The 20,379-nt window shown below is 39.6% G+C and overlaps 2 protein-coding genes across 2 annotated transcripts in view; one reads left to right on the top strand and one right to left on the bottom strand.

The window, feature by feature from the left end:
• ACSM3 (acyl-CoA synthetase medium chain family member 3) overlaps positions 1-12,831 on the bottom strand; it is a 57,467-nt gene extending 44,636 nt beyond the window's left edge. Inside the window, exon 1 of the mRNA XM_030301328.2 lies at positions 12,645-12,831. The gene's annotated coding sequence lies outside the window, so the exon portion shown is untranslated. The remainder of the gene's footprint in view (positions 1-12,644) is intronic.
• Positions 12,426-20,055, top strand: THUMPD1 (THUMP domain containing 1). The gene is made up of 4 exons (XM_030301330.2): positions 12,426-12,729; positions 14,043-14,217; positions 15,415-15,663; positions 16,209-20,055. Exons 1-4 carry the CDS (start codon positions 12,499-12,501, stop codon positions 16,628-16,630), a joined length of 1,077 nt encoding a protein of 358 aa, XP_030157190.1. The 5' UTR covers positions 12,426-12,498; the 3' UTR covers positions 16,631-20,055.
• Positions 20,056-20,379: the final 324 nt, after the last annotated feature.

Below are 20,379 nucleotides of genomic sequence, written 5' to 3'. Positions count from 1 at the left end.
TCTGCTAGAACTGATACATGAATTCAACAAAGTTGCAGGATACAAAATCAATGTACAGAAATCAGTTGCATTCTTATACACTAATAATGAAGCAACAGAAAGACAAATAAAGAAACTGATCCCATTCACAATTGCACCAAGAAGCATAAAATACCTAGGAATAAATCTAACCAAAGATGTAAAAGATATGTATGCTGAAAACTATAGAAAGCTTAGGAAGGAAATTGAAGAAGATATAAAGAAATGGAAAAACATTCCATGCTCATGAGTTGGAAGAATAAATATTGTTAAAATGTCAATACTACCCAAAGCTATCTACACATTCAATGCAATCCCAATCAAAATTGCACCAGCATTCTTCTCAAAGCTAGAACAAGCAATCCTAAAATTCATATGGAACCACAAAAGGCCCCGAATAGCCAAAGGAATTTTGAAGAAGAAGACCAAAGCAGGAGGTATCACAATCCCAGACTTTTGCCTCTACTACAAAGCTGTAATCATTAAGACAGCATGGTATTGGCACAAAAACAGACACATAGACCAATGGAATAGAATAGAAACCCCAGAACTAGACCCACAAACGTATGGCCAACTCATCTTTGACAAAGCAGGAAAGAACATCCAATGGAAAAAAGACAGCCTCTTTAACAAATGGTGCTGGGAGAACTGGACAGCAACATGCAGAAGGTTGAAACTAGACCATTTCTCACACCATTCACAAAAATAAACTCAAAATGGATGAAGCACCTGAATGTGAGACAGGAAACCATCAAAACCCTAGAGGAGAAAGCAGGAAAAGACCTCTCTGACCTCAGCCGCAGCAATTTCTTACTTGACACATCCCCAAAGGCAAGGGAATTAAAAGCAAAAATCAACTGTTGGGACCTCATGAAGTAAAAAAGCTTCTGCACAGCAACGGAAACAATCAACAAAACTAAAAGGCAACCAACGGAATGGGAAAAGATATTTGCAAAGGACATATCGGACAAAGGGCTAGTATCCAAAATCTATAAAGAAATCACCAAACTCCACACCTGAAAAACAAATAATCCAGTGAAGAAATGGACAGAAAACATGAATAGACACTTCTCTAGAGAAGACATCCAGATGGCCAACAGGCACATGAAAAGATGCTCAACGTCGCTCCTCATCAGGGAAATACAAATCAAAACCACACTCAGATATCACCTCACGCCAGTCAGAGTGGCCAAAATGAACAAATCAGGAGACTATAGATGCTGGAGAGGATGTGGAGAAACGGGAACCCTCTTGCACTGTTGGTGGGAATGCAAACTGGTGCCACCACTCTGGAAAACAGTGTGGAGGTTCCTCAAAAAATTAACAACAGACCTACCCTATGACCCAGCAGTAGCACTGCTAGGAATTTACCCAAGGGATATAGGAGTACTGATGCATAGGGGCACTTGTACCCCAATGTTTATAGCAGCACTCTCAACAATAGCCAAATTGTGGAAAAAGCCTAAATGTCCATCAACTGATGAATGGATAAAGAAATTGTGGTTTATATATACAATGGAGTACTACGTGGCAATGAGAAAGAATGAAATATGGTCCTTTGTAGCAACGTGGATGGAACTGGAGAATGTGATGCTAAGTGAAATAAGTAAGGCAGAGAAAGACAGATACCATATGTTTTCACTCTTATGTGGATCCTGAGAAACTTAAGAGAAACCCATGGGGGAGGGGAAGAGAAAAAAAATGAGTTTAGAGTGGGAGACAGCCAAGCCATAAGAGACTGTTAAAAACTGAGAACTGGGCTGATGGCTTGGAGCCTGGAGCCTGTTTCCGATTGTGTGTCTCCCTCTCTCTCTGCCCCTCCCCCGCTCATGCTCTGTCTCTCTCTGTCCCAAAAATAAATAAAAACGTTGGAAAAAAAAATTTTAAAAAACTGAGAACAAACTGAGGGTTGATGGGGGGGGTGGGAGGGAGGGAATGGTAGGGGGTGGGCATTGAAGAGGGCATCTTTTGGGATGAGCACTGGGTGTTGTATGGAAACCAATTTGTCAATAAATTTCATATATAAAAAAATAATAAAGAAAGAAAAAAGACTTACAATACAGAAAAAAAAATATCTTAGGGGATGCCTGGGTGGCTCAGTTGGTTGAGCGTCCGACTTTGGCTCAAGTCATGATCTCCTGGCTCATGGGTTCAAGCCCTGCATCAGGCTCTGTGCTGATAGCTTGGATCCTAGAGCCTACTTTGGGTTCTGTGTCTCCCTCTCTCTCTGCTCCTCCCCTGGTGACGCTCTGTCTCTCTCTCCTTCAAAATAAATAAATAAATAAATAAATAAACATTAAAAAATTTTTAAGTATCTTGGGATATTTTTCCTCTTCCACCTCTTCATTTCTTTTTATAGCAAAATTTATATACAACTTGTAGTTTTTACTTCCTTATTCTCTCTTTGTCTTTGTCCCTCATTGTGGAAAATTTCAACCATATATACCAATAGCTAGAATAGTATAATAAACCCCTGTGTATCCGTCACTCTGCTCCAACGATTGTCAACACATGGCCAGTCTTGTTTCATTTATATCCCCACCCACCACTCCCTCTCCTTGCATTACTTTGAAACAAACCTTAACATCCTATCATTTAATTCATTTTGAGTATTCAACCCTGTGGCTGAATTTAACCTATTTTTCTGTCCCTTTATTTCTGTAAACTAATATATCTAGAGGCCAGATCAATATTTAGCAAAAGGATTACATAAAGAGTATTGTGTAATTACTATTGCATGACATCTTGGGAAACATAATGTCTAGTTGGCTTGCCTTTTTTGATGTTAAGGTATCAGCTTGACCCATCCAAGGTTCCATCAGCTTTTCACCTCATATAGTTTTTGGTTTTTGTTTTTAAGTAGGCTCCACGCCCAGCATGGAGCCCAGTACAGGGCTTGAACTCACAACCCTGAGATCAGGACCTGAGCTGAGATTTCAAGAGGGCACAGGGCACCCAGGTGGCTGAGTTGGTTAAGTGTCTGCCTCTTAATTTCAGCTAAGGTCATGATCTCACTGTTCTTGAGATCAAGCCCTGCATCAGGCTCTGCACTGACAGCGCCTGCTTGGATTCTCTCTCTCTGCTTCTCTATCTGCCACTCCCCTGCACACATGCACTCTCTCTCTCAAAATAAATAAATAAACATTTAAAAAAAAAGTTGGATGCTTAACCAAATGAGCACCCATGTGCCCCTCACCTAATGCAGCTTTTGACAATCATTTCCCATATCCATTATTTCATGAAGATCCCCATTTTCTCTGGAAAGGAATCAGGTTTTCTTCTCTAGTACCCAACTGAAATATAATCCCCTTCAAAAATAAAAACACTTTCAAAACCTGTTCTACAGGAAAGAGGACAGAGGTTTATATAACTGTGTCAACTATTTTGTTAACTACTTACAGACTTAAGAATTTTAATTCTATGTACATTTTGTAAGAAGGGAGCAAGAGGCATTTCATGTGTCCTGGCAAGAAAACAGAAAGCTGGCCACTGGTCCAGGATCTCCCTCTGAGTCTAAAAGAAAATAACAAAGCTGGGCTTTCCAATCAGGTCCTACTTCAAAACCCATGTTCTCTTCACTTTGTTATGAGCTGTTTTATTAATTTATCTGAAGGACAGTGTTCATAATCTCTGTGGACAGTAAGACTCTAACAAGAAGAATAAAGACGTTCTGAACAAATTCTAGGTTGCCAGTGTATTGTTCAAAGGGTGCTATGTTATGCAGTAGAAACAAACCAAGGTAAAGCTCAGAGGCTGAAGTCTAATGTGAAAGTTCTGTGCTGCTGGGCTTTCCTGGTTAGCTCCACTCCATACAGTGACTTAGTGTGACTTATATTCACAGTGACACAGTGACTTATATTCATGGGCTCCATTCTCCCTCAGCGCTCCTCTAAGAGCTGTGTGCTGGATCCTCTGCAATCAGCCAGTAGAAAAGCAGAAGAGCAAGAGCCAGAGCAAAGAGCAGAGAGAGACATTTGTAGAGGATCTCGTATGAATTTAGGCCTAGAAACATGCACCACTTCTGCCTACATTTCAGTGGCTCCACCCTCACTTCCAGGGAGCTGGAAAGTGATAGCTTAATATAAAAATAATATACTGGGGCGCCTGGGTGGCTCAGTCGGTTAAGCGGCCGACTTCGGCTCAGGTCATGATCTCACGGTCCGTGGGTTCGAGCCCCGCGTCGGGCTCTGTGCTGACAACTCAGAGCCTGGAGCCTGTTTCAGATTCTGCATCTCCCTCTCTCTGACCCTCCCCCGTTCATGCTCTGTCTCTCTCTGTCTCAAAAATAAATAAATGTTAAAAAAATTTTTTTAAATAATATAAAAAATATATTAATATAAAATATATTTATTAATATAAAATAATATAAAAAATATATTAATATAAAAATAATATAAAATAATGTCTGCATATGGATAAAAATGAAAGATACAGAATGATATAAAGTAGTTACTAAATGTGTTGCAAAACAAGGGTATATGTGTGTATAGGGAAGTGGGTGGAATATATATGCAACTAGTTTTTCAAATAAGTCTTAAATCAACTTTAGTTTTTCTCCCAATTTCTGTCCCCCCACCCCTGCTGTATCCAATATCCCTTTTCTATCCCTTAGTGACTTGCTGGGATGATCCCACAATTCACAATCACTTTTAGTTATAAGTTTGTCCACTTAAAAATGTTAATCACAGAGGTGCCTGGGTGGCTCAGTTGGTTAAATGTCTGACTCTTGATTTTGGCTCAGGTCATGATCTCAATGTGAGATTGAGCTCCACATCAGGCTCTGTGCTAACAGTGTGGAACCTGCTTGGGATTCTCTCTGCCACCACTCACATTATCTCTCTTTCCCTCTCTGCCCCACCCCCCTCAAAAATAAAACATATTAATCACAGACTCAATGTACATTGCACCTGTTCCCCTCTCCCTAGCACAGACTTGCTCTGTGCTTCTTGGGACCAGCAGTGGACAGGACTGGCCACCCTTCTGCACTCCTCCCATTCTAGTATCTAGAATATAGACATGTAGCTTGTCTGCCTCTCATATACCTTCCCTCTCTTATCTAACCTCTAGACACTCTACTGTCAGAGTTAAGGAAAAAAGATTAAGAGAAGGGGGTTTACCATGCTGGCTAAGACTTTAATCCTCTGTTGGGCCTGGCTGTTCAAGCCTAGGTATCTTCTGGGACTCCACTTGGCACAGAAGATACTCACACATCTTTAGAACACCTTGTCTCAGGCTGCAGGTCTCTGCTGTGTTGTCTTTCCACCCACCTCACTCTCTGTGCTCTGCCATGTGTCTCTACTTCTCTTTCTGGCTTATTTCCATACTTGGTCAGGCAGAAGGGGACATCATCCCAGTAATGTGATGCCAGTCTCCTTCCAGGAACCACTAACCTTTATAATGGATTCCCTTAGTGTCCCTCTCAGCAAAGGGTGTGAAAGTACTATCTTCTTTCCCATCCCCAAGTTTCTGATTTAGGCCCAAAAGCAGAGTGCTCTCAGTGTAGCAGGACCAGTTGAGCCACCTTTTCACAAACCTGGAGAGAGTTACAAAACTTAGTCTTTTTTTTTTTTTTTTTAGTTTATTTATTTTGAGAGGGGGGGGGGAGAGAGAGAGAGAGAGAGAGAGAGAGAGAGAGACAATGTCAAGCAGGCTCCGCATTGTCAGTGCAGAGCCCAGTATGGGGCTCGAACTCACAAACTGTGAGATCATGACCTGAGCTGAAATCAAGAGTCAGATTCTTAACCAACTGAGCCACCCAGGCTCCCCTCTTAGTCTTTTTTGACAGTTCTCTTTAGAATGGAAAGGGCAGGGACATAATGCCTCTTAATCCTTAGCTTTGGGCTTTAGTTGAGAAATGTGAAGAGACACCTGAACTCTTACTAAGCACCATTTTTATATACATGTAGGATGAAAACATACATATGTGAATGTATAGGTTATGTGTATACATTCACATATGTATAAATATGTATCACATATGTGTCATTTATGTATATATACACATATGTATGCATACATATATGTATGCATACATGTCACATATGTATATATACACACATATTTATGCACTTAATTATTCCCTTTTAAAACATGAATCAGTTCATACTACACATACCTCACTTTTTTTTCCTTGATTTTCCAATGTATCTTGTAGATCTTTCCATATTAACCCATTTAGATAAAATAAGGCTTATCCTGAGTACTGGAAATCAGTAAGGAGTGACTGGAGACACCTCAGAGCAAACTGAGCAACAGAAAAAGCCTGGGTCTTCACCTCAACTCTTGTTTGCTTAAAAATTAATCTTACCAAACCTTCCAATTAGCAACAGCCATGACAAAACAGCAGTAGCTAACATTTATTGAATATTTTTATGTGATTACCATGAATTATTTTTATTCAATACTCATAACTTCCTATAAGGTATATATTACAGCTATTCCCATTTTATAGATGAGGAGCATGAGGTTAGAGCAGTTTATTTGCCCAAGGTCATAGAGGTAGCAAAGGGGTGGAATCAGTATTTAAACACAAGACTGCGACTCTCAATGTATGTTCTTAATCAGTTTGTCTATTTGTTCATCTACACATTGAATGCCATATTCTCATTGACTTCCCTCCAATTTTTTTTTAATTTTTTTTAACGTTTATTTATTTTTGAGACAGAGAGAGACAGAGCATGAACGGGGGAGGGTCAGAGAGAGGGAGACACAGAATCTGAAACAGGCTCCAGGCTCTGAGCTGTCAGCACAGAGCCCAACGTGGGGCTCGAACTCACGGAGCGCGAGATCATGACCTGAGCCGAAGTCAGACGCTTAACTGACTGAGCCACCCAGGGGCCCCAACTTCCCTCCAATTTTTAACTTAAATATAAATGATTCAACCTGACTACTCATGTAGATTCTTATTTAGGCCTCATCTGTGCTGAAAGATCCTCTAAGCCTCTGTCATCCTGGACTATTAAGCATATGCCGTACCTACTCTGAAATTTATACTTCTTGCATTAGTACTTTATCCAATACTATTGTTATGCCTTGGTGGAGTGTGCAGTTCACAGATGATTTCAGTTCCAAATGGATGTATTTCTAACTTGTTGAACTGTCTGAGACTCCACCATTAGGGATTCACTCTTAGGAGCACTGACAAAAGTGGAAGTAAGAAGCAGGAGGAGGACCTACAAGTACTCAAAAAAGTAGAGCTATATAGTAAAACAATGAAATTTAAACATATTCAACCAAATCTCAGAGAAGCAGGAAGGAAGTACCTGTGAAACCTCATGAAAAGTTTTAAGAAGACTCATGCATGTATAGAGTGTAAAATTGGAGAAGAAAATTGGAGGGAAGGAGATTTATTCACCTTTTCTCTCAAGAACCAACATCCATAAAATGCCAAATTTGCCTTACCTGTCAAAATTAGACTCTAGCAGTGGTGGGATGAAGCACACTGGCGGCGGGGGCGGCGAGGGGCTGGGATCAGGAGTTCAGGACACCCAGCAGGGCTAAGTGAGGATGCAGGTAGGAACAAACGGCTAGACCAAATGTGGCTTCTCCAGGGATAGACCAAGTTCACATGGCTTCAGAGTCAGGTTCCATTGTGGAACTCAGGCTATTGGGCACGTTTCTTATGCAGCTTGTAGGTGTGATAAAAGTGCAAGTGTGGCACAAGTGCTGTGGGCAAAGAGCCAGTGAAAGACCTGGGGTGTCATTCAATCAAATGTGAGGCAGGAGCCAGTTGGCAGAGGTAAGGTGTTACGTATTTTATCTTATTTTATGATACACGATATTAAGTTAACTATATTTAAAGTTTCTTTCCCTTCTGGCCTCCTTCCTCAAAGGATTACATTTAGCTTTCAATAAGTGACACATGGAGATAAGACATTAGGGGACAAATAATGCATTTAGGGACTGGGTTGGGGAATGGATACTAATATAAAAAATACTAGGGACACCTGGGTGGCTCAGTTAGTTGAGTGTTGGCTCAGGTCATGATCCCATGGTCATGGGATTGAGCCCTGTGTTGGGCTGTGTCGGGCTCCATGCTGAGCATGAAGCCTGCTTGAAATTCTCTCTCCCCGCTCCCCCCCCCCCACCCGCCCGCTCTACTCCTCTCTCTGGCTCGTACTCTCTCAATCTCTAAAATTAAAAAAAATAAAATAAATAAATAAATAAATAAATAAAAACACTAGACATCACTGAGTCACAACTGAGCCCCAAACCAGCTGTTTTTAAGTCCACACTGACTCAACAGTGACTATGAACAAGTCCACATTGACTCAACAGTGACTATGAACTAAGCACTTGTCATGCCTATCTTAATGAGTTTTCCTAGTAACCCAGAAAATTGGTATTATTATCCCCATTTAAACGTTGTTGTTTTGTTTTTTTAATTTCATGAGGAAATTCAGCTTCTCACTTGCTTGAAGTTCCCCAGCCAGAACATGGCAGAACTGGGATTTAAACACAGTTTGACTTTAGAATTTGGGCCCATGATCATATACATATTATCAACTCTGAAGGTGGCAGGTGTAGAGAAATCAAATCAGCAGGTGACCAGGGTTCAGTGTTACGACATCTATTACCTGAAAATGCTGGGTAACAAGAGAATAAGGCAGGAAATCCTGGATGGATAGTGTAGTCAGAACAGGAACAAAATCTAAGAGTGTTTCCTATCTGTGTTCGGGGCAAGGATGGATTCTGTACTGAACATACAAGTAGAAGTTAAATGGCAGTAACTTTGAAAGGAAGAGAAAGAGAAAGAGAATTTAGAATGTCTTACATCATTCTTCCCTTTCTGGGCTGAAGACCTCATGAATATGTGAAGCGAATTAGAATTAGGTTAATTAGAATAAAAGGCAAATCCCTCATAGTACTTATTCCAAACCCACATTATCCGCAGCACAGGGTATTAAGTGATTTTTCTATAATGCCGACATTCCTTTTCTTAAAACAAAACAAAACAAAACAAAACAAAACAAAAAAAAAACACTTGGTATACAGGAGCCAGAAGAGGGGTTTACAAGCCACATCACAGAGCCCTTGGTGCCCAATGATAGACACCAGACCTCTGACCATGACTGGTAACCTAAGGAGGTGAAAGTTCACACAAATTGAAATTTCATACAAATGTGTTTCCAGCATTGCCAGGGAAATCTCTCTCTTAATTCCTAGCTTCTTTTCTCGCTCCTCTGGTGGGGCTTAATGGGATCTGGACTTGGTATACTTCCCTTCTTAATAGCATTGGTCTTAACCTTTTTTCTTTACTGACCATTTCTTGGGGTTGAGTTCAAATGTTCAATAATATTTTTTGAGCACCTAATATGGATCTGGCATTATGGCAGGCACCAAGGATGAAAACAAAAGTAAAAAGAAGTTTCAGTCAGCTCTCTCTATGCTTCTGAACACCACAGCAATGCCACTGTTCTTCACAATCAACTGAGGACCTCCAGAAATCTATACTATGCAATCTCCATTGTCAAAAGTAAAGGCTATGCTGATTATATAGGTGAAAGCAAAAAATAAGATGATGACAAAATTTTTGGAAATAGTGGTAGATCCAGGGTCAGAAGAACCAAGGATGACTGGGGGAGTGAGGAGGCTAGAACTAGCATCAAGGTTCTGAAAAGTCTAGTACTGCCACTGCTTCTGGAGTGGCTGCAAAGCTGATGATACTGGATTTGGAATGCCACTGCCATTGGTCAGATGAACTCTAAATGGGCACTCCTCTTTACACATTTGCTTCCAATTCTCAGACCCTCACAGATGCATCCAATTGATGAAGCTGAGGTGATGTGCTCACATTACAGAGTGGGAAAAAGGAATACCTGACATGTCAAGTTTCCATGATGCAAGGTGGGCCCTGCCTTCCACTCAGACTCATCCAATGATGGATTACACCTCCTCCCCAAAAGGGGGTTCATTTATTGAGCAAACAAAAACAACAAATGTTAACCATAAGGTAGACAAAAACTAACAAGGAAGTAGTTATAGGTGATCATGATATGTATTCCAGCCCAGTTTTCCCACTGGTGATAGAATCTGCTTATTTCTCTGCCTTCATCCCTAGGATAATACTATTAAAGAAGACATATTGGAAATCACTTCCTCAAGGATTCCATTTCTTATGAAATTGCCTCCATATTTGGCCAGAGGGAGCACCCTAAAAGGGAAATGAATTTTTTCCATTTGTCCTACTCTACAGTGTGGAATGGGACAGTTAACACCTAGTACTAATCAGGAACTCTAGTATTAATATTAGTAATTTAAGCAAAAGAACCTAAGGGAAGATAAGGTTATACACACACACACACACACACATCTTTATATACATATATGTATATGTACAACTATACATACATATACATATATATTTACATATAAGAAAAAACCCAGTTAACCATGAAGTTCAACATCAGGATAATTACTTTTCCTCTTTTTAGTATTTTGTTGTTTCATACATTACAAGTAAATCTCAGAATGTGAGATTGAAATATCTAGGTCAATAAAAAGCACAGTACTCCTGCATTGCTTACTAAAGCAATATACTGTCATAGGTGGAACACCAACATAAGGGATTTATAAAGTTCAAGTTGACTTTTTTTTTTAATGTTTATTTATTTTGAGGTAGGGGGAGGGACAGAGAGAGAGGGAGAGAGAGAGAGAATCCCAATCAGGCTCTGCTCCTTCAGTGCAGACCCTGACACCAGGCTCAAACCCACTAACAGATCATGACTTGAGCCAAGGTTGGATGCTTAACCAACTGAGCCACCTCAAGTTGACTTTTAATTGCATGAAGTATAAGGAGCTGGATTCCTGACTTTAGGGTATGGGGAATATTATGATGTTAACTCTGAAGGGATTGCTTATCTATCCAGTTTAATGAGTGGGTTCATAAACATTTTAGGGGACAGATATGAAGAAAAGAAAATAGCAAGGTATATTTAATTGGAGAAAAGAAGATGAATAATTTTCCTAGTAGTGAAAATTCTTTTATATGTATATGGACTATTCTAGACTATTATTTCATATCAGAATTACTTTTTCATAGGTGTCACAAGAATGTGAATCTGAGAGATGAAGGCCTTACAATAAATAAGAAGTTCTTTATTCCTGACTTTCTATAACAATCTACATTTCTGGGGCACTGGATTCGCTAATTCTTCCTAGGGCAACAAAGGACAAACCTTCTTTTGGCTCTTCATGATTTTGTTCAGAAGTGAGGATGTGATTTCCTGTCCAGACCAACTACAGTCGGAACAATAATTCACCAAAATGTTACTATCACTTGTTATGACATCAGCGTCAAACAAAAGTTGTGTGAAGAAATTGATATGGACAATATCTTGGGTATGAATATGAATCTTGGGTATGAATAGTGACAATTCAATGTTAAGAAGTTTGGCAGGAGCACCTGGGTGGCTCAGTCGGTTAAGCGCTGGACTTCAGCTCAGGTCATGATCTCATGGTTCGCGAGTTTGAGCCTCACGTGGAGCTCTGTGCTGACAGCTCAGAGTATGCAGCCTGCTTCAGATTCTGTGTCTCCCTCTCCCTCTCTCTCTCTGCCCCTCCCCCGATTGCACTCTGTCTATCTCTCTCAAAAATAAACATTAAAAAAGTAATTAAAAAAAAGAAGTTTGGCCAAGTTTCCCTGTATTTTATATTTCTTATTCTGATAATCAACTCTCTGACTTCAATGAGTTTCTTATACTTTGTGTTCTTTATTTGTACCTCTGGGGTTCTCCAACAGGAGTGCTAAAGTCAAGTCCATTGCATATGCACATTTCAAAAGGAGCAAAAAATAAGTAGGGTGGTTTGGAAGAAACATTGACTTCTAAGAAACACTGGCCTATAAGGGCAACATGAGTATGAAGTGTGTCTGTCTTTGCTAATGGTCTCAACCTTAGTACTTAGGTCAATAACTAGTGCATGGGTACTAAATAAATATTACCAGAATGAATCAATGACTATGAATGGTAAACAAAACAGTTCTTTACAAGCATGGTCTACATCCGGCTGGAGGCCAGCATGTAAATTTACAAACCCGCTCCATCCAGGTCAATTCCCCAGGAAGCCCTGGCTTTTGGATAGTGAGCAGTAAGAAGTGCCCATCAAGGGCGCCTCAGTGGCTCAGTCGTTGAATTTCCGACTTGGGCTGAGATCATAATGTCACCCTTTGTGGGTTGAACCCTGACAGCGCACAGCCTTCTACGGTTTCTCTGTCTTCCCCTCTCTCTGTCCCTCCCCCACCTCAAAGAAGAAAAAAAAAAAGTGCCTGTCCACTCTCTCCAAGGGCGGGCCTCGCACCACCATTCCACGGCTGGCCACCTGCGGGCTTTAGGACCCGGCGCAGCACGGAATGAAACGTGTGAGGCGGGACTAAGAGAGGCCGTCGCACACACATGACGAAAGCAGCTGGCGTCAGCAGAGGTGAGGAAGCCGGGAATAGAGGAGAAAGCTGTTTCTCGCTAGCCTTGGTTCTCACGCGCCATGGCGGCCCCCGTCCAGCCGCCTCCTCAGTCTAGCGGTGGAAAGCGCAAAGGGAAAGCTCAGTATGTGCAGGCCAAGCGGGCGCGGCGCTGCGACGGCGGTGGGCCACGGCAGCTGGAACCCGGGCTACAGGGCATTCTCATTACCTGCAACATGAACGAGCGCAAGTGCGTGGAGGAGGCCTACAGTCTGCTCAACGAATACGGCGACGACATGTACGGGCCGGAAAAGGTACGAGCCCCAGAGAGGGTAAGCGGGCCTGTGAGAAAAGAAAGGAATGCAGGAAGGCCGGCTGTTTTCTACGCGTGCGCGAGTTTTGTGGCCTGGTCTGTGTTCCCGCCTTCTCGCGGAGTCTGAGTTGTAGATCGCTGCCGGGTCGCGTGCTTGAAAAGCTTGCCCATTTGAGGGGTTTTTCCCATTATTAATCACAGGGGCTCCTGTTTATAGATTGCTTCTGAGATCCACGTGTTGTGTTTCTGAAGCCCTCAAAGAAACGTTTATTTCTTACTGTAGACTTGTGAAGTAATATTCACGAGGACACTGGAGCTCAAGTAGGTTAAGTAAACGGTCCACATTCACAGGGGAAACTTCATTGGTCGTCATAGTTTTTATATATCTTACCACCATCTTTACGCCATGGTTGTAATAATTGTCCTAAGCATTGTGTCTGAAAGAGTGGGTTTAGTACTAGTGCTAGTTATTTCTCAAATGCACGTGTAAATACATTTTAAAAAGCAAAAATTTTTGTACCAATTCCATCTAAGATCTAATTGTCTCAACACAGTTTGGAAATCTTTATATTATTGGCGTAAGATCTGGACTAATACAGAAACACCTGAATTAATTAAAAGGGGGAGGATAGATAATACAGAGGGGATTTGGATTCAAGTACTGTTATTTACTAGATCTACGGCATGGGCGTATTATTTAATTCTGCTGAGCTAGATAAAAAAGAATAAATGATAGTATATTTAATGTTGGCTGACAAGTTGCTTATGTGTATAAATACATCCTGATAAATAATAAAGGTTCCATAAATGGGTATAATTATTACTGGTGCCTGACTGGCAAACTCCATTGGTGGGGCAGAGAACTAGGCAACAAGTTAGTGTCCTGTCTCCACTGGTGTCTTGAGCAAATTCTCAAACTATTTTTGTTCCCCCTTCCTTAGTAGAATAGAGATAAGGGTTTTTAATGCCATAACAGGTTGGTCTAATCTCACCAAAAGGAGACTGTCTCATTAGGTACAAAGATATCTAGTGATGGGATTTAAGGTTTACCTTGAAGTAATTCATTTGGTGAGCACATTTCCCTGTGTCGCAGAGTGTCAAGATGTTTTTGAAAGCATTTTCAAATTATATGTACCCCAGTCTGAAGGAACTTCCTTTTTCCTCTACATTTTGTAGGGAGTGATGTGTCAGTTTCTTAATAAAAAGCTTTATTGTCAGTATTGATCCATCTGCCACTGGAGGTTTCACATAAATATATAGTTACAGCTTTTAACATGAGCTGTTTTGGCATTTTTGCTCATTAATTTTATGCAGTTTACAGACAAAGATCAGCAGCCCTCTGGAAGTGAGGGAGAAGATGATGATATGGAGGCTGCCTTGAAGAAAGAAGTTGGTGACATTAAAGCATCTACGGAGATGAAGCTAAGAAGATTCCAATCAGTGGAGAGTGGAGCAAATAACGTAGTCTTCATCAGGACACTTGGGATAGGTGTGTCTAATAAGCCTTAAGATTATTGAGCCTATAATATCTAGACATCTCCTTGTCTTAGTGAATACTGCCTAAAAAGTGGCTTCATGGTCACGGCTCAGTTAATAATTTGATTGATCTTCTTCACACTGTTTTAGCACTAAGCATATGGAAAGGTAGAATGGTGTGGTGAACATAACATTGGCTTAAGAGTGGAAACCTGGCTTTGCCACTTTCTTTGCGTGTAACTTTAGGTGAAACAAGAGTACAAGTTCTGTCTAAAAGAAGCAGCTGCTATTCAGCTCCAGCCAATTTGGAATGACTTTAGCCATCTGGAATGTAGTCCTAATAGAGCCAGGTCTTTTGATTTTTGAAAAGAAGGTGGAAATCTGGAGAAGTTTGTAGATTTTTTAAAGTAGTTAACTAATTTAAAAGTATTGAAAACACTGAGTAGCCCCAAGTAGACTTGTATGTCGTCAGGATGTGGCCTAAGGATCATATGATGATTTTGTATGGTCTTGGGGCTCCTCTGAGTTCTGAGATCTGGATTTTTGTACAAATTTGATCAATGGATGAGTTGAATGTGTGGTTTTTAAATTTATTTATATTTGGAGAGAGTGAGTAGGGGAGGGGCAGAGAGAGATGGAAAGAGAGAATCCCAAGCAGGCTCCATGCTCAACTCAGAGCCCCAGACAGGGCTCAATCCCATGACAGTAAGATCATGCCCTGAGTTGAAATCAAGAGTCAGATGCTTCACCTGCTGAGCCACCCAGACACCCCTGAATTAAATCTTTTAAAGTGACTTGCAGATTTTGTTTTATTATTGTAAAAAAAAAAAAAAAACAAAACACTGCTGTTTAATAACAATATGTTGGTAGTTGCTCTTGTTATAGGAAAACAATATGGTCTTGTTTGGACAAGTCAGACATCACAAAAATGTTAACTCCAGTGTCTTCATGAACTGTTGTTTTTAGTGAAAGCAGTAGTAATGCTGAAGAGTTAACATATTAGATATAGTAGTAATCATAGGCAGTGAAGAAAGTTGGAAAAACTGTTTGATTAGACTTGTTAATGTTCATCGTGATAATTTCTTCTACTATACTGTTGATGTAGGTTGCTGACAATGAAAATTCATTTTGGACAGTTTGAAGAGGTTTTAAAATGTCTGAGAGCTTATATTCTTGTTCTTTTTTTGCTGATTTTTTTCTTTTCTTTCAGAACCTGAGAAATTGGTACATCATATTCTTCAGGATATGTATAAAACCAAGAAGAAGAAGACTCGGGTTATTCTACGAATGTTACCTATTTCGGGCACATGCAAGGCTTTCTTAGAAGACATGAAAAAATATGCAGAAACATTTTTGGAACCTTGGTTTAAAGCTCCAAACAAAGGGACATTTCAGATTGTATATAAATCTCGAAATAACAGCCACATGAATAGAGAAGAAGTTATCAAAGAATTGGCAGGTATGTTTCTTTTAGTGATTTTACGTTTGTATGTAATAGTAAATACTTGTTTTTAGGAATTTTTTTTTAAGATTTAAGGCTTATATTTTTGGATGTAAAACAAGTATGTTAAAATGTCCTTAAAATAAGGGCACATGGTTGGCTCAGCTGGTAGAGCATGTGACTCTTGATCTCAGGGTTGTGAGCTCGAGCCCCACATTGGGGACAGAGATTACTTTAAAAAAAAAAAAAAGTCCTTAAAATAATATCAGACCTAACAGACTTGGATATGAGACTTTCTGGTAGTTAGATATTAAGTCTTCCAAATCAAGATTGAATTTTCTTTGGAAAAAAAAATTACTCTGATTAAATATTTCAGGATTTTATTTGTATTTATTTATTGAAAGAGTTCACAGAGTTTGACTGAGGTCCATGTAGAAGCATAGACTAGTATGTATATTGCTTTTAACAAGTCCCAAATGGAAAGATGAAAGATTGTGTTTGTATCTGTCAAGCTTCATGGTACCCTTCTCCCTCTAAGTGTTTCCCTATTCTTTTTGTTACAGGAATAGTAGGCAGCCTCAATTCGGAAAATAAAGTGGATCTTACCAATCCACAGTACACAGTGGTAGTAGAAATCATTAAAGCTGTCTGTTGCCTGAGTGTTGTGACAGATTACATGTTGTTCAGAAAGTATAATCTCCAGGAGGTGGTTAAGAGTGCTAAGGACCCATCACAGCTTAACCCAAAGCAGCCAGCACAAGCAGGAAATGGGAAAGAAGCTAAATTGGAATCTGGTGACAAATCAAATCAAAATGACCCAGCAGAAGGAAAAAATAACCAGCAAGTGGTACCAGAAAATAATGAGGAGCTGGGGCACACAAAACCAAGATCTGAGACACAGGTGGTGAGTGAGGGAGGAGCTAATCCTGAACTTGAAAGTCAAGTCACAGAAGGATCTGAGCCAAATGAAAATGACCTCTCATAGAGAAAAAAAAAATCATTTGATGTTGCAGGTAGGTTTCTCTGGTGGCATTTGGTGAGATGTTGGTAGGATTCTGTATAAAATTGTGACTGAAAATACAGGTTTTGAACTTTGTATGTTGCATAATGCTGTACTCACAATAGTGAACAGTGATTGAGCAGCTCCATTAACAGTTATGTTGGAGATCTTTTCAGCCCCATGTGCCAGGTGCAGTTTGGCTTATGTGAATTTTGTTTAGCTGGGAGAAACTGTAGATAATTGGTGAGCACTTGCATGGAGGGGAGGGTGACAGGAGGCTAATATTGGGCTCTCCCTCATGATTACTTTCCCCAGCCTCCCTTTCTGCACTGCCATCTAACTTACTGGAGTAAAGAAACTCTGTAAGAGACACTCCTAGGGAAATTAGCATTCTAAGGAAGGAATTTTTACATGTTGCAACTCATCTGTCCCCTGTCACTTTGTTGTAAACATTGCAAAAACATGGGTCTTCTAGGTGAGAAGTGAATTGTTTTTTGTGAAGTTTTTGTATTTTTTTGTGATTCTTAGAGTTACTTTGTAACTCTTAGTTACTATGGCAGATTTTCTATTTTATTAACATTTGTTAAACAAATCTGATGTTCCAGTGCTGCAATTTTTGAGGTCATGGTGTAAGATAGAAGAGGACCATTCTAGGCATAGAAATACAGACATTTCTGTTGAGGTTAGTGATGAAGAATTAGTCTTCTGTGATACTTTGGTATGCCAGTGCAACAAGGGACACAAATTCTTTCTTTACAGTGAAAGCTACTTTTCAGTGATCTTACGGATTTACAATCCAAGCTGTTGTCTTCCATTGTACATTGTGGAATGCGACTTACAAACCTAGCATTTGTTCTAACAATTGTAACTATAAATCATAGCCATTTGATAAGTAAAGATGTTGATTATTTTAAATGGCATCTGGAATATCAAAACAGTAAACTTTGTTTAAAAAAGTCACATTCAGGGGCACCTGACTGGCTCAGTTCGTAGAGCATGTGACCCTTGATCTCGGGGTTGTAGGTTTGAGCCCTCTGTTGGGTGTAGAGATTGCTTAAAAATAAAATCTTAAAAAAACAAAAAATCACATTCAGTAAAAGGTTTAGAAAGCAAAATTTTAGTAGCAGCATTATATTAGAAAAATTTAATAATAATAATACCAATGTAATAATACCAATATAACATTAAAATGTGAGGGCAAGAAGCAGTATAAGAAATTGAAAAGCCTTCACTTTCAGTTTAATAAATTGATTTATGTCTCCTGATACTAAAGAGGTTTGGGTGATTAACTGAAAAGCAGCCGCTTCTCTGTCTGGGTTGATGAGTCAACAGATTCCATGAATATTTGTCCTACTATAGCCTTGGTAAGGTTGGTGAATGATGACGAAATTCAAGAAAGCTTGTTCTGCTGCGAGGAGCCTCTCAAAACAAAGGCAATATAAATTTAATGGGTCTTTATAACTGAAGACTGAAGGTCTGTCATCTCTACTCCTGGTGCTCATCCTTGGCTCCATGACCAGTTTTCCCTCATTCTGGTAAAAGGAAATGTTGACATTCATGTTATAGCACACTGCTTTCTTCCCAGAGAGGTGCTGATAGAAAACACTTGGAGTTGAAATGAAGAAAGTTCTGGATAATGCTGCAGAAATGGTTAACTTTATTAAAGACCCATTTATGCAGGAATGTTTAAAAATAAATAAAGCTCAAATCTGAACAAAGAGCACATAAATCTACTTACAGAAATCCAGTGGCTTGTCAGAAGAGTTCTCAACAGGATATTTGAGTTGAAAGGTCAATTGCCAGAGTACTTACAAGAAAATATTAGGCCAGATTTTGCAGAGTGCTTTGGAGATGCAGGATGGCTAAGACACTAGTCTATTTAGCAGACATTTTTTTTTTTTTATCACATGAACAAACAAGTTCCTGCAAGGTCCTGGAGAAAATGTATTTTCTTAAAAGTGATAAGATTCTTGGATTGATAGGAACTGACTCGTTGGAACAGTCACATCGCCAAAGGAACTCTTGAAATGTTTCCACACCCACTTGGGCATGAGAGTGAAGAAAAGATAGCAACAAGTCTGAGGCCTTAACTAAAACTCTCTGTGAAGAACTGCAAAACCAAATAGCCTTTCCCCTCCTTTTCTCAACACCTGTGTATGACTAGGTGCGAAATCCCTTCTCTGAATCTCAGCCTGAGATGTTGTCCAGGAGAAGAGAAAGAACTCTCTGAGTCATAGTCTGATAGTTCAGGATTTCTGTGAAATAAGAGTATCCTTAACTTAGTGCTGACACTCACATGCCATGAAACTTAATTTGAAAGTTTTTTCAAGGTTTCCCCCAGGGTAAAACTACTGAAAAAAACTGGAAGAGACTCACCAAAGAGGGCTGCATAAGAAGTCCAGGTTGAAAGTAAATATTAAGAGGCTGTGAAATTCACTTTTAGATGGGTTTATTTTTAAGTTTTAAAAAGTTCATAAGTATTATAAATGTTGAGTCTTCCTTCACCAACGTCTATGTCTGTTTAATGGCCAGGGAATGTGGTAATGTATTTTTATCCTCCTAAACTAGTGGTCCTGCTTGGTAAACCAGACTAGAAGGATTAGGGAGGGGAAAGACTATAGATTGGACCTTGGTAATGCAGATGAGGCTGCAAGTCCTTCTAGATCTTTAGATATTTAGAGTGTTAACTCTTAATAGGTTGAGATCATTTTAAAAGGATGATCAGAGCATTTTAACTGTCACGGAGGATAGGATTTTGGTGCCTTCATCAGACTTGCTCCAAGACAAAGACACTTTTATTTTGATAGTGCAAGACTTTGGGACTTTGGGAATAAAATTGGCCACATGCTTACAGAACATCTAAGTTTGTGGAACTGGGTTCCTTTTACTTTGTGAAAGCTGCTACTCTACAGAAAGATTTTGATTTAGTAGTTTGTTTTTAATCCTCTTGTATTTATTTTTATTTGGTAAGACCTGCGACAAAAGCTATTCTTTCCAGCTGTAAAGCACTGTGTTCTGTTGGAATCTGATTTCATTCATTGATGCATTTTCAGGTTTCATAACTTTATTGTCACTGACTTTTGAGCATGTTGTTTTATAAGTGACAAGATTCCAGGGTGGAAATTGAGTGTTGTTTTTTTTTTTTTTTTTCCATTTAATTTTTGTTTTTGTTTTTGTTTTTAAGTTACGTCAGCTAAAAAAACTCCAGTGTTGTGGTTTAGTAAATTTGTTTTGCTTTGTGGAGGATAGGGTGTTATACTTGGTATTTTGAGATATGTTTGCTTAAGGTTAAACATGATTTCTAAATGTTCTTTTTATTTGTATTTTGCTCTTGTTATGGCCAGGTATTTAGCTTGTTTTTCATAGTTTCTGATATTTTCAGGAAAATCAAAATAAATTTGTTCCCTAAAGATTGGTGTTCTGTGCTTTTTCTTTCTTTCTTTCTGCCTCTTAGTAAATCTCTTGATTTGTGTGTGTGTGTGTGTGTGTGTGTGTGTATACACACATACATATGTATAATATATATATATAATTTTTTTTTTAATGTTTATTTTTTTTGAGAGAGACAGAGTGTGAGCAGGGCAGGGGCAGAGAGAGAGGGAGACACAGAATCTGAAGCAGGCTCTGGGCTCTGAGCCGTCAGCACAGAGCCCAAAGCAGGGCTGTGGGGCTCAAACTCATGAATGGTGAGATAATGGCCTGAGCTGAAGTCAGATGCTTAACCGACCGAGCCA

The sequence above is a fragment of the Lynx canadensis genome, chromosome E3, assembly GCF_007474595.2.
Source record: "Lynx canadensis isolate LIC74 chromosome E3, mLynCan4.pri.v2, whole genome shotgun sequence".
Classification (NCBI taxonomy): domain Eukaryota; kingdom Metazoa; phylum Chordata; class Mammalia; order Carnivora; family Felidae; genus Lynx; species Lynx canadensis.
Note: the sequence above shows the minus strand (reverse complement) of the source record. Positions and strands in the feature narration are given on the sequence as shown.

What these genes read in the sequence shown, in the direction of transcription:
- THUMPD1 (XM_030301330.2), top strand. Translation starts at nt 12,499, where the DNA reads ATGGCGGCCCCCGTCCAGCCGCCTCCTCAGTCTAGCGGTGGAAAGCGC. An exon ending in ACATGTACGGGCCGGAAAAG is followed by an intron (nt 12,730 to 14,042) that starts GTACGAGCCCCA and finishes AATTTTATGCAG; the next exon opens with TTTACAGACAAAGATCAGCA. An exon ending in CATCAGGACACTTGGGATAG is followed by an intron (nt 14,218 to 15,414) that starts GTGTGTCTAATA and finishes CTTTTCTTTCAG; the next exon opens with AACCTGAGAAATTGGTACAT.